Here is a 14,869-nt window from a genome sequence, read left to right as displayed (position 1 = left end):
CTCTAGATGAGGCCTAACCAGGGCCAAATAGAGAGGAACCAGTACCTCACGTGATTTGGAAGCTATACTTCTATTAATGCAGCCCAAAATAGCATTGGCCTTTCTTGCAGCCATATCGCACTGTTGGCTCATATTCAGCTTGCAATCTACAACAATTCCAAGATCCTTCTCGTTTGTAGTATTGCTGAGCCAAGTATCCCCCATCTTGTAACTGTGCCTTTGGTTTCTATTTCCCAAATGTGGAACTTGGCATTTATCCCTATTAAATTTCATTCTGTTGTTTTCAGCCCAGCACTCCAGCCTATCAAGATCACTTTGAAGTTTGTTTCTGTCTTCCACGGTATTCACTTTGAAGTTTGTTTCTGTCTTCCACGGTATTCACTTTGAAGTTTGTTTCTGTCTTCCACGGTATTCACTTTGAAGTTTGTTTCTGTCCTCCACGGTATTCACTATCCCACCCAATTTTGTGTCATCTGCAAATTTGATCAGCGTTCCCTGCACCTCCTCGTCCAAATCATTAATAAAAATGTTGAAGAGCACTGGGCCCAGTGATAGAACATTAGGGCAAAAGGTAAACGTAAGAGAGGAGACAGAACGTTAGTCCCTTACTGTTTTTCTCCAGAGGATCGCACGGTATTGAGGAACACGTTGATTGTTTTGGTCGGAGAGCACCACAGACAGAAAGAAGGGGTTCTTTTCTGCGTCCGTTCCTACATAGTTTTGATGAACTTGGAAGGAAAAGCAACGTCCATTAGAAAATGCAAAACCATCATGCAATGGAAAGTGGGACAGCCCACCCCCCCATAGCTCAGTCTCTCTGAGCCGAGAGAGAGAGAGAGAGAGAGGTGGTGATGGACATCTGTGACTGGATTTCCATCATGGCATCTGGTTGGGCCTTAGCTGCCACATCGCAGCAGCCTCGAGAGCGTGAATAGCCACGATGGGCGTGAATAGCAATGTCACGGCACGTCCTCAAAAGGCCAAGTGCTGAACAAGGGAGCTAATACTGAATTCAGGATGTGCTAACACGGCTAAAGGAAGAATGTTCCCATTGGGGGAGAAAGGAACTCCCTCGAAACGGCAAGAGAAGACGTTGCAAACAACCATGGTGTGGCTACATTATTCAAGGGTGCTTCTAAGTCATTGATGCGTGCACACATCCGCGCGCACAGACAGACAAAAGGCATAACTACCTTTTCCTAGAAAATATTTGAAGTACCATCTGGTGTGGTATTCTGGGTTCTCCAAGTGCACGTCTGTTCGGTGCCACGTACCAGGGGCATAATCTGCATTCTGAAATGGAAGGAGAAACCAGGAGTTCAAGACTCCCCACAAAGAAATGGCAAGGGGAATGTGGGATAGGAGAGAGAGAGAGAGACACAGAGAAATGGGCACCTGTAACAGTTAAAGGTAGATGATGTAGGTGATTGGCAGCCCTGGGAACTCAGTCTGGTCCCCAAGGATTTCCCACATGGTCCCCAACATAGCTCTTGATCCCAAAGACCTCCAGTGCCACTGTTATGTTCATCGCCCAGTTGAACTGAGACAGGGAAAAGGGGCGCTTTCACGAGACACAAAGGGCTCTTTAACCCCCTCTATCCCAGCATGGGCAGCCTCGTGTGGCGCAGAGCGGTAAAGCAGCAGTTTCTGCAGCCGAAACTCTCCCCACGGCCTGAGTTCGATCCCAGCGGAAGCTGGTTTCAGGCAGCCGGCTCGGGTCGACTCAGCCTTCCATCCTCCCGAGGTCAGTAAAATGAGTCCCCAGTTAGCTGGGGGAAAGGTAATCACGGCCGGGGAAGGCAACGGCAAACCACCCCGCTATAAGGCCTGCCAAGAAAACGTCAGCGAAAGCTGGCGTCCCTCCAAGAGTCCGCAATGACTCAGTGCTTGTATGAGAGGTTCCTTTCCTTTTCCTATCCCAGCATGACCAGTAACGGAGCCTTCCTTGACTCCCATGGGTGAGCGGAGACCCTAGCAAATGGGCGTGACTGAGAGAGATGGCAAAGAGAGGGCTCGGCAAAAGCCGCCACTGCTGCTCACAATGCAGAGGAAGGCGTTAAAGAGCCCTTTGCCTATGCCTCCGTGGACGTGGGAACACGCCGGTGAACAGAGGCTCCGCACTACTGACTCTCCAGCAAATCGCTCAATTCAAAACACAGCCCGTTTGAGAGTTCAATTGTCCGCCCAGACATTTCCCTTCCTGCTGCTCTGATACATCAGTCACCGAGAAGAACAGGTGTGATGTAATCTAGTACTTTGAAAACTGGGGTGTTGGAATGACCCTCTGTAACCCCCGGAACCTGAGGACAGGAAGAAGAGAGCTCCCCAAACTGCAGGGTGAATTTTCCAGCTCAGGTCCACCTCCTGGCATGGATCGCTCAGGACAGTTGTACGGGGTGCCGGGAGCGACTGAGTCTAGAACCAGGAACCCACAGCTCTCTGCACAGCTGCCCCATGTAGCACAGGCTGCAGCATCTCCCCAGGCAGTGAAGGGTTGCCAGGCACGGAATGACTCCACCAACCGAGGCTGGCCACTGGCTCTTCTCAATAGAGAACGCCTCTCCCGACATGAACCTACACTGCGCTCAACATCTAAGCCCCTCCTCCGAGTGCCTACTCCGAGGGACGCTCGGAGGATGGCAACAAGGGAGAGGGCCTTTTCAGTGGTGGCCCCCCAATTATGGAACGATCGCCCCGATGAGGCTCGCCTGGTGCCAACATTGTTATCTTTTTGGCGCCAGGTCAAGACTTTTCTCCTCTCCCAGACATTAAACAGCACTTAACAACATATGCTAAGTTCGTTTGTTTTTTAACGGACCCCAGAACTGTTGTTGTTTAAATGGCTATGGTTGTTTTTATACTGTTGTTTTTATATTTTTGATGGTTTAAAATTTTGTATACTTTTTAACGTTCGCTGTTTTTAACTTTTGTAAACCTCCCAGAGAGCTTCAGCTATGGGGCGGTATATAAAATAAATAAATAAATAAATAGGGTGGGCTGCAAACTTCCTGTTCCAGCTTAGGCACTGCAAATCCTGGCTCTGGGTGTGTTCTGACATGCCGCTTGTCCCCTCGATTCTGAATCCTGGCTCCCGGCTCTCACTCAACAGCTACCTCCCGTGACACATGGCCACGGTTCCAATGCCTAAGCAACCCAGGAGGCAGTGGGGCGTGGCGTGGCGTGGCGTGGCGTGGGGGGAGCCTTAAAGCAGAAACCTCCTCCTACCTCGTCAACAGAGCCGTTTTCCACCCGGAACCGGCCGGCCCTTTGGATCGCTCCGTCGGCATCGCTGGAAATGAGCTGCACGACAAGGAGAAACGTGAAGGTTAGAACAGCCAGTCTCAATCCTCCGCTCCTTCCGATGCAGCTTGTTACTGACATGCCTTTGAGAGACCTGCATCCTGGGGTGCCATTTAATAAGAGCGCCGCTGTATGTATTTCACCATTAAAAGCTTAGCACGCAGGAAGAAAAACTGTAGCCCAGCCTTTTCCTTGTTATGCTGGCTTTCTATGTGCGGGGAATTAAACTAGAGGCATTATTAAAAATGTGAATCCTCCCTCTCCAACCCATAGTTTCAAGTGGCACTGCCATCTCAGCAGCATACCCAATCTCGTTCAACTGCATGCCAGGCCTTATTTACTATTATTGGCTGAGTAGGGATTTGAACCCAGGTCTCCACTCTGACACTAGAACCGCCATACCGCACCGATACTCAGTGTAAAAGCAGCCTCATGGTCCCTGAGGGCGCTTCCATTGGTACACCCAGGACGGAGAAATGCCAGGCCCAGATCTTGCTAATTTAGGGATAAGGCTAGTCTTGGTTAAGGTGACCATATGGAAAGGAGGACTGGGCTCCTGTGTCTTCAACAGTTGTATAGAAAGGGGGAATTTCAGCGGGCGTCATTGGGATGCAAGCAGCACCTGGTAAAATCCCCTCTTCAACACAACAGTTAAAGCTGCAGGAGCCCTACCCTGTTGTGTATCTGCTCACTCTAGCTAAAGAGGGCAGGGCTCCTGCAGCACCATGTACATTTATGGTGCTATATAAATAAATAATAATAATAATAATAAATTTTAACTGCTGAGATGAAAAGGGGATTTCACCCGGTGCTGCATGCATACAAATGACACCTGCTGAAATAATAATAATAATAATAATAATAATAATAATAATAATAATAGTTACCCGCCTCTCCCTCTGGATCGAGGCGGGGTGCAAAACAAATGCAAACATCATATAACTAATTAAAACATTTAAAAATAAATCATGATTAAAAGCAGCACATTATTAAAAGGCAAATTTAAAATTCAACTGGGTGACACAGGAGCCCTGTCCTCCTTTCCATATGGTCACCTTAGTCTTGGTCCCATGAGGCAGAGTGAGCTTGAGGCGAAACACGGGCTGAACCCCCACAAAGGTCAGAGCAGAGAGGAAGTGAGGTTTGGAAGCTTTTATCATGGCCGGGCCTTGTCACAGAATTTGCCCCAAAGTCCAGACATGCGTCAAATAGGGTCTACTTCGGAACGGGAACGTCTGTAATGTTTCCATGTTCTAATTACAGGGCTGACCGAAGAGGAGAAGCGTGGCCTGGCCACGTCGAATGCCCCAAAAGCCGTTATTTACAGTCTAGAAGAGCTTATCGATATTTCCCCGAGGGAAAAATCAGACATTCTGCAGGCGTGATTCTCGTGCGGCGCTTTGCAGCCGTTTGCAGCCGCGACGCTTTGCAATTCGAAATGTTTCACCGTTCCTGCGAGGTTGTTTGGCGGTTTTCACTACAAACCATTCTGCGGACCGGAGCCGCCAGCCGTTTCTAACCACACCGGCCAAGGCAGAGCTTCTGGAAGCTTCTGCTTCCTCCCAGCCCAAGAATAACCAGCGGCAAACTCTGCAAAACAACTCTGGGCTATGAATGAATGAACGTGAATGGGTGGCGGGGAAGGACACAGAATCAAATGCACGTCAGAGGGAGTCAGATAAACGAGAGAGGACAGACAGACAGATTGGTTTCTCCACAGACGGACGCCGACTAATGACTCCACTAAAAGCTTAATGGGGGATCTGAAATCAGATGCGGGTTCGGGGATATCGAATTGTCAAAATCTGATTATTCATTGGGAAATGCAGGCAGGAGGGCCCAATCCACTTTGCCTGAGAGAAACAGGCGTTCCTTCTTGGCCTGGGTGAATTTTGTGGGACGTTTATTTATTATTTATGTATTTATTATTGCATTTATATCCCGAACCCAAGGCGGCGTACATAATCCTAATCCTCCTCCTCCTCTCCATTTTATCCTCACAACAACAACCCTGTGAGGTGGGTTGGGCTGAGAGTCTGCAAGGCAGCTTGACGTTGTGGGCTCTGGGCCTTCGGCCTTGAAGGCTTAGCAGGCTCTCGAGGGCCGTGTGCATGCAATTCCCTCAGAGCCTCTTCAGCCCCTGCAAGGAAAAGGGGCACGCAACGTTGGCTTCCCCAATTGGCAGGCAGTATGAAGCGTCTGGATTGGCTAAGGCTGCTATCAATACCAGCCAGCCTGGCTTTCTGCCCTCGGCAGTCAACGTAAGAAAACACACACACAAACGTTTAGGTGACCACAAGAAGCTGCCGTTTACAGAGTCAAAGGTCCACGTAGCCCTGTATTGTCTTCTCTGACTGGCAGCCCCTCTTGTTTAAACTGGAGATGCCAAGAACTGAACCTGGGGCATTCCATGTAAGGCACTGCTGTGCCATTAAGCTATGGCTCCATCCCAAAGAAGCCTGTTCACCTCAGCTCCAGCAACTGGTCTTGGGTTGGACAACACACTCCAGGTGTGGATTTGCGAACAGATGCCCACGGCCACAGCCTCACCGTGACAGATGGATTGCCCTTCAGAGAGGGCTTCATGAGCTGCAAAAAGTGCAGAAAATGGCAACTAAAATGATTAAGCGGCTGGAGCACCTTCCCAATGAGGGAAGGTTACATCAGCTGGGATTGTTTAGCTCGGAGAAGAAGAGGCTGAGGGGAGACATGATAGAGGTGTACAGAATTATGCATGGTATGGAGAATGTGGATAGGGAGATATTTTTCTCCTTCTCGCATAATACTAGAACCCAATGGGGTCATCCCATGAAGCTGATTGGTGGGAGATTCGGGACAAATAAAAGGAAGGACTTCTAAACACAGCGCATAGTTAAATTATGGAACTCGCTACCACTTGATGTCGTGATGGCCACCCATTTGGATGGCTTTAAAAGGGGGTTGGATAAATTCCTGGAGGCGGAGGCTATCCATGGCTACTAACCCTGATGGTTGTGTGCTATCTCCAGTATTTGAGGCAGTAAGCCTGTGTGCACCAGTTGCTGGGGAACATGGGTGGGAGGGTGCTGTTGCACCATGTCCTGCTTGTTAATCTCTGGTTGGCCACTATGTGAACAGAGTGCTGGACTAGATGGACCCTTGGTCTGATCCACATGGCTCTTCTGATGTTCTGTTTTGCAAAAGAAGCATTATGGCCTCTCCCCTTCTAGTGCTGTATCCTCTGGGGGAAGTCACCCTGGTTTTACAGGAGAATGCTGGGAAAAGAATACCGAGCGCTTGCCAAAAAACTCCAGTAATGTTTGGAGACGAATTCACAGCGTGTTGCGGCTGGCTAGCCTTTGAGCTGTCTCCCCCGTCAATCTTTTCCCCAGACGCTGCTTGGCCAGACTTGTGTTCCCACGTTCCTGACGTGATCAGAGAGATTATAAGGCTTTTATTTTATTATTTTTTTCATTTAAACAGCAAGCAGTTCGTAATTAAATACTGGATGCTCTTTGTTCTTGGGTTGAGCACAAATGTTGACCTAGCAGGGTTAACTATATAACTACAGCCTAATTGGTGTGTGTGCTGTTGGAAAATCCCAAGCAAATGAAGCTGTACCTTGCTGAGACCACAACTACAAGTTCCAGCATCTTTGGTTAAATTATAATGAGCTGAAATGGTTGGAAATGCTTCACTGACATGCTGTATTTTCACAACCATGTCGTGTTTTCCTGCATCAATTCCCCGCTCAATTTTGAACAAGGACATGGAGAGGAGGAGGCACCACTCGCTCCAGCATCTTCCAGGCCAGAAAATATGGCTTTACTGGACTCCTTAGCATCAGAATACACATTCAATGCAGTCCTTGTTACTTCCATGCTAGAGGAGCTGTTGGATGAAGAACTGGGCATGGCCCTTTAGGAACATGGGCAGGTCCTTGGAGGGGGTGGGGCCAGCAGCAGCAAGACCAGACCACCCAGCCTTCATAAGGCCTGTGTACTCCGCTGAGACAACAAGTTGCCTTGGGCGAGTAACGCTCCAGGAAGCACCTTTCACAGTGCTCTTTCCAGACTCATGACAGAATTTGCTTCCCTTGAGCTGTGACGGGACAAGACAAACCAAAGGCCGGGAGCTAAAGATTTTGCATTTTAGCTCATATCAACATGTGAAGAAACAGTCCCTAAACCCACCCAACTTGCCACTCCACAGATTTATATCCTGTACCTCCAGGGCTGTTTCTTTTTTAAGGGGTCGGCTGGTTCCAAACACCCAGCTCCTGTTTACTTAGAACAACCTATTCCTTAGTAAGAAGAACTCACCGGCTCAGAGACAGGCCAAATGTCCATCTAGTGTGTATTCTGTCCCCAAATGGCAGCCAGCCAGATGCCTCTGGGGTGCTTTCAAGCAGGATACAAATGTTTAAGCCAGACATCTAGTATTCACCCAAGTATCCCACCTCTGTATTCAGAGTACGTGGTTTCCACTTTTGCTAGAAATGTTTCTGGAATGGTTCCATGAGATCGAAGCACAAACCTACTGGAAGGAACTTTCCTTCTGTTTCTGACTGCACCATACCCCCGATCTAGGGACACTTGTGAAAAGAACTGAGCAAATTAGAGGGCGTGGACAGGGCTCTGAGCTGAATGACTTGTGGCTAGTTGCCTGCATGAGCCTGGGGAAACAGCCAAGCGTGGTAGCATCAGGGACGGGCTGGTCTGTCAGTTTCTCTTTCTCCTCCGTTTGAAGTTTTTCCAAACTCACGTGTTTGGGAAGATGGGTAAACTCTTGTCAAAAAGCCAAACTAAATGAAATTCTCCTCCCACTCCAATGCCTAGTAAGCATTTGCAGACACACCCCATCTCAAGGTCTCCAACCGACCTCAACCTTATTTATACCCCAGAGATGCTAGGAAATTTGTAGCCGTAATGGAATTGGATCCCCCGGTCATAACCGTGTATATTGGATCTGTGTGCCAAGAGATGTCACTTGCCTGCAAAACCTCCACATTAATAGACCATCCAGCGTCTGGTTTATATCAGCCCAGCCCCATTCTGAACTGGAAATTACGTTATATTTCAACGTTTCCGAGCTCAGACATGCCGAACCTTTGAGAGCTGCCAGAAAAGGCTGCACGTAAACAGAGCACGGGTCTGGTTTTACTTAGAGAGACATTTCTGACGGCGCATCTTCAGCTGTGCTTTGATAGTCCCTGCTCTATCCAAGGATGATGGTCATTAGTGGCGGTACACAGAGATCTCTGCCAGTTGGAATTAATGGCGAAACAGAGCAGAACTAAGCCACTGGGACAGGTGGTGCAAATCAAAGACTCCTGGAAAAATTCGTGAAGTGGCTAAAAATAATTGCAAAACGTGTGTAATCTCATTAGAGTCAACACTGCAAGATGGATGGACGGACAGGGCAATTTTGCTCTTGTATTTGTGCCGGGTAGGGAAAGAAAGCAAAAAAGGCAGTATCTCCCAACCTCCAGCTGAAGGAAAACTGACAGAGCAGCCTAATCTGTTGGACTACAATTCCCATCACCCAATGGTCATGCTGGCTGAGAATGATTGGAGTTGTAGTCTGACACATCTAGAGGCACCAAGCTGGAGAACACGGCCATAAAGCCTGAAGCCAGAGAGAGAGAGAAAACTCACTCTGAAGAACACCCTCTCACAGAAAGGATCTCAAGGATTTCCCCTTCTTTACTGGTCCTTTCTTTTTAAAACAATGACGTCCCGCATTTCTTCCAAACGAAGGACTCACAACAGGACACAGCAGACAAAACCGAATATGCAGTTATCACTGCCATGTCAGCAACTCCAGGAAGCGGGAAAAAGGGGAGCACATTATTATTATTATTATTATTATTATTATTATTATTATTATTATTATATTTATTTGTATCCCGCCTTTTGCCCAATGCAGGGCCTCAAGGCGGCCTTGCAAAGTTTAAAATATACATAGGGGGTGGGGAAACAAAACCATAAACATTTAAAATACACAACAAAATTATAAGACATTAACATAGATGGAGGGCCAGAAAGGCCTGCTGGAACAAAAAAGTTTTAGCCTGCTTCCGAAAGCCCATCAAGGAGGGAGCCAACCTAGCTTACCCGGGAAGAGAGTTCCAGAGCACCGGAGCAGCCACCGAAAAGGCCCTCTCCCATGTTCCCACCAAGCGTGCCTGTGAAGAAGGTGGGACTGAAAGAAGGGCTTCTCCAGAAGATCTCAAAGCATGGGCAGGCTCATAAGGGAGAAGACGAGTTCTTTCAAATAACCTGGACCCGAGCCATATAGGGCTTTATAGGTCATAACCAGCACTTTGGCAAAGCCTCTATGGTGGCTTACCAGGGAAGGAAGGAGGCTTTTGCCCAATTTTTTGATCCCACTAGGGAGGGTCAGTGGGCAAAGCCAACGTGGCTGACCATTGGTCTCAGGCTCAATTAAAAATGCGCCCACCATAAGGAAAGCAGATGCCAAAGAGGGTGTGATAAAAGTGCAATCAACGGCATAAAATGTAGTAGGCCTCTTGAACCAACTGGACAATGCAGGAATAATGTATTTAGCAAAATTTCACAAGGGTGCAGCAGTGCCGTCTGGGTGCCTGGCTACACAAGTTGCTCAGGGCAAGGAAACAACGCTTATATAGAGGCAGCCAGGCCCCCATTGGTTCCTCAGGTCACCTGGTCTCACTGGGCCGATTAGCAGTACCCTTTCTGGCCATTTTCATGGGAGGCGCTGCAGCACAGCAAACATTACGCCAATAAGTCCCGCAGCCTGAGAACTGTCCCTGTGATGCAGAGAATGACGTGATCCTGCACCTTATGAGTGACTCAGCACTGGTCTTCTAAATGCACACAGGCGGAAAGCCACTGCCTGACGCCATCTTGCCTGCACGGCACCCAAATTCGCCTCCTTACCTGGCTTTCTATTCACACAGCGAAAGGGAGGTGGGAAGACACCCCGTTCTGAGAAAGCCCCCTGCCTTGCTATTAATATTAAAAGGAATGACTCCACCATGGTTACAAATGCAAGGGAATGTAAAGCAAAGAAGCATAAACTGCATTTGGTAGGCAGATCAAATTGCTCCGTCTGGACAACTTATTGTTTTAAGGGATGCAGCTCTATGAGAGGCTGGTGCCCCTGGAGATTTGAAGATACGATCCCTCTGCATGGCTCAAGCAAGAGGCTGTCAAAACGAGAATGCAAACACCCGTATCGCATTCTCTGTGTGTGTGCGTGCTCTACTCAGCCCTGGAAAGGGTTCGGCAGGTCATTTAATTAAAAGTCCAGAGCACTAAACAACTGAACACTTTGGACTATCTGCTCCAAACCTAGAAACTAGTATGTGGTATTTCAATAGCAGCACAATGACCTGCATCATAGAATAGTAGAGTTGGAAGGGGCCTATAAGGCCATCAAGTCCAACCCCCTGCTCAATGCAGGAATCCACCTTAAAGCATCCCTGACAGATGGCTGCCTGGCTGCCTCGTGAAGGCCTCGAGTGTGGGAGAGCCCACCACCTCCCTAGGGAATTGGTTCCATTGTCGTACTGCTCTAACAGCCAGGAAGTTTTTCCTGATGTCCAGCCAGAATGAGCCCGTTATTCCATGTCCTGCACTCTGGGAGGATCAAGAAGAGATCCTGGCCCTCTGTGTGATGACCTTTCAAGTATTTGAAGACTGCTCTCTTGTCTCCCCTCAGTCTTCTCCTCTCCAGGCTAAACATGCCCAGTTCTTTCCGTCTCTCCTCATAGGGCTTTGTTTCCTCTTCTGAACTCCCTTCCAGCTTGTCTGCATCCATCTTGAAGTGGGGGGCCCAGAACTGGATGCAGTATTGAAGATGGGGCTAACCAGTGCCAAATTGAGGGGAACCAGTACCTCGCTCAATTTGGAAGCTATATTTCTATTAATGTAACCCAAAATAGCATTTGCTCTCTTTTTTTTGCAGCTACATCACTGTTGGCTCATATTCAACTTGTGATCTACAACAATTCCAAGGTCCCTCTCGCATGTAGTATTGCTGAGCCAAGTATCCCCCCCCCCATCTTGTAACTGTGCATTTGGTTTCTTTTTCCTAGGTATAGAATTTGGCTTTTATCCCTATTAAATTTCATTCTGTTGTTTTCAGCCCAGCGCTCCAACCTATCAAGATCATGTTGAAATTTGTTTCTGTCTTCCGGAGTATTAGCTATGAGAGTAGTGGTGGGAAACGTTTTTCCTATGAAAGGGCATTGACCCATAGGAGAAATCAATTGGGGGGCAGAGCTGATGGTGGACGGAACTACACCTTTTCTCTCTCTCTCTCTGCCACCTCTTGTATCCCTCTCTCTCTCTGCTTCCCCTTAACATGTGTCTTTTTCTGCCACCCTCTTCTCTCTCTCTCTTTCTCGTTCTGTGCCAAGTGTTGTTGTACTTAATTCTGTTTGCTTTATTAAAAAGACTTCCTTGCGTCCAGATTGCAGGCAGAGCCCATACGGTTCCTGTTTAAGGAAGCCGTTTCCAAAATCACGCCACGGTTTGGTTTGTCTGCACGTTTGGGGGCAGAAGTGAACTCGTGTGGTCCCTGGTTCCCTGGTTAGATCCTTTCTCCGCGTCTTGCTAGTTTTCTGCGGCAATGGTGATTTTAATGCGGGAGAGCAAATTAAAGGTACAGCCCTGGAAGGGGTGATCATTAGAGGAAGGCTTCCTGGAACAGGAGTATTTTGTATTCCTTCAGGAGGCACTGGAAGGAATACAAAGTTGGTGCCTGCCTGACCTCCAGAGGCAGGGAATTCCATAGGAGGGGGGCCACCACACTGAAGGCTCTTCTCTTGGCAGATTCCAGTTGGACGAGAGGTCTATGTGGAACCACCAGGAGCATGCCGTCAGATGACCTCAGCGACCAGGCTGGTTGATAGGGGAGCAAGTGCTCTCTCAGGTATCCTGGTCCCATTGTTTAGGGCTTTGTATAGTAATACAAGAACCTTAAACCCAGCCTGGAGCAAAGGAGCTGCATGATGTAGAGGGGCAGCTCTGGACAACAGCCGAGCTGCAGCATTCTGCACTAGCTCCAGATTCCGGAGCAGCTTTAAGGGCAGACCCACACAGAGTGCATTGCAGTAATCCAGCCTTGAGGTTACTAACGCTTGGCCAAGCTATCCCTAGAATGTGAGACACTGAGCCGTGAACCACAACGTCCCTGGCTCCAGTCTCACCTCCCAAGGTGTTTTAGATAAGCCCCCATCTCTGAGCATCAGTGTTTCTAATGAGCAAAAGTGCAACACGAACACCACGTCACACGACTGCACGGCCCTTTGCAGTCGGCTTCACAAAGCCATCCACCGCCTGGGTGCCTCCTCTGCCAGGTAACAGCTGAAAGCCCTCCCACCGCGCCCGAATCGACGCTTTGCAAAAGAAAAACCTGCCACTTTACTGCCATTATCCGGGGACAGCTCTGAAAAGAAGATGCCGGCAGCAGGAGCCATGTCTCTTGCTGGAAGGTAGAGTCTGAAAAGGTAGAACCCAGAAGAGATGATAGAAGGATTTCCTAACAGCCCCTGCAAGGATTTCTCGTCGGTCCTGTGCAGACATAACACTGCCAGGTCTCCTGCCCACGGTTAAAGAGATGGGGAGAGGCCCATGGGCTCTTCCCCCCCTCTCTTGTGCACAAACCCTTCCCGTCCATGTTTAGAACTAACCACGATGTGGTGTCCTATCTGCACTGGCATTTCCAATATAACTGGGTTTGCTAGCTTTCCATGTGCAAGACACAGATGTTTTAAACATCCAGTCTCCCATCTGCACGCTGAAGTGCGTCCAAGAATGACGCCTGGTTTTTCAGAATGCACAGCTGTGCCACAATACCTGCGGCAGATGTTTGTCAGGGTAGGTGCTTCCGGAAATCTGAGCATCTCTTATAGCCAGGATGGGGAACATCTAGCCCTTCAGGTATTTTTGGACTGCAACTCGCATGCTAGCCAGGACTGAGGAAGCTGCAGGGCAACAATATCAGAGGGGCCACACTTTCCCTGCCTTATGAAGCAGGCCTTAGAATCATAGAATAGCAGAGTTGGAAGGGGCCTACAAGGCCATCGAGTCCAACCCCCTGCTCAATGCAGGAATCCACCCTAAAGCATCCCTGACAGAGGGTTGTCCAGCTGCCTCTTGAAGGCCTCTAGTCTGGGAGAGCCCACAACCTCCCTAGGTGACTGGTTCCAGTGTCGTACTGCTCTAACAGTCAGGAAGATTTTCCTAACCATAGAATCATAGAATCATAGAATAGCAGAGTTGGAAGGGGCCTACAAGGCCATCGAGTCCAACCCCCTGCTCAATGCAGGAATCCACCCTAAAGCATCCCTGACAGAGGGTTGTCCAGCTGCCTCTTGAAGGCCTCTAGTGTGGGAGAGGATTACAGCCTTGCTGTAATCCCACCCACTTTATGAAAGCCCCGCCCACCCCACTCTCTGCAACATCCCTGGGCAATTTGATGCATGAGCAAAGCATACAACTAAGGGCGCAGACACTCTTCCAACCCATTAACCATCACAGCGGCTAAAGCGGAATGGACATGGGTCTGCACTAAATCAATATGGAGGACAAACAAATGCTGTCTTAAGGACTTGGAGTAAGGAGAAGGAAATCAGGGGAGATTTAAGAGACAAACTAGACGCAATGTGGGAAGTTTATGAATAATTCCTGCTGCATTTTGTGAATAGTGTTGATAACGGCTGCCCACCCCCCACCCCAAATTCAGTTCAGGATGACAGTGCTGGAAAAGGGAGGCCCTGGGCCTCCAAAGCAGTTTTCCTGATTAAATTACCCTGCCATTTGCTACTTCCCCTATGAAGCAAAACATACAGATCCCTGGATGATACTTGCGTGTTTTGCTCTGCAGGGTAAAACAGCAGCTTTGGGGGGAGGCGGAGGCGGAGGATTTTATTCAGGAAATTGCTTTTTTGGGGGGGGGGAAGCGTTCGCCTCGCCTCTCCTGGTAGCATGGGCGTCATCTGATTTATCCCCAAACCCTGGCCATTATTAACAATTCTTTTTTTAAAAAAAAACAACACCACAGATCTTAACATCAAATCTCCAGCATCAAGTCTACCTTTGGTCCTTCACAGCCAATTGCAGCTTGGAAGCTTCATTTCTGAGAAGCAGCCAGAATAAGAACAAGAAACCAGGCTAAAAGCGGTGTCAAAAAATGCAGGCTATGCCTGCCTATATGGATATAAAACACTCCGAGATCATTTTTTTCCCTTTCAGTTTAGTAAAATTTCATTCATACGTATAAAAATCTGGTTTCCCTAGTTGATGTTTTCTGCCTAAATCAGTCACCTTGATTTAGGCAGAAGGTCATCACTCAGAAGGAAACAGAATAGATCTGCATATGAAATGGAATCAACTCCTTATGACAAAACATCACAGTTTCTTCGGAAGGCTCCTTGCGAATCCGCTCCCTAAAGTTTCACCCTCCTTTGGAAAACAACCAGCCTTTTAAATGATCACACTGGAATTTAAATAGCTTTTTAAAAAAGAAAGAATAAAAGGGGCATTTGAAACCACACACACACACACCCGACCCCTGGAACCAGAATACTGGCTTCAAC

At 48.3% G+C, this 14,869-nt stretch overlaps 1 protein-coding gene across 2 annotated transcripts in view; it reads right to left on the bottom strand.

Moving 5' to 3' along the window:
- The window catches only part of GARNL3 (GTPase activating Rap/RanGAP domain like 3), a 99,222-nt gene that overhangs the window by 39,955 nt on the left and 44,398 nt on the right, over positions 1-14,869 (bottom strand). For both annotated transcript variants that reach the window (XM_063144844.1, XM_063144845.1), the window contains exons 3-5: positions 3,226-3,300; positions 1,194-1,293; positions 610-728 (exon numbers count right to left, since the gene is read on the bottom strand). In XM_063144844.1, coding sequence (XP_063000914.1) covers positions 610-728; positions 1,194-1,293; positions 3,226-3,300 — 294 coding nt within the window. The remainder of the gene's footprint in view (positions 1-609; positions 729-1,193; positions 1,294-3,225; positions 3,301-14,869) is intronic.

Source organism: Elgaria multicarinata, chromosome 19 (assembly GCF_023053635.1).
Source record: "Elgaria multicarinata webbii isolate HBS135686 ecotype San Diego chromosome 19, rElgMul1.1.pri, whole genome shotgun sequence".
Lineage (NCBI taxonomy): Eukaryota > Metazoa > Chordata > Lepidosauria > Squamata > Anguidae > Elgaria > Elgaria multicarinata.
This window is presented reverse-complemented; position numbering and strand designations above follow the sequence as displayed.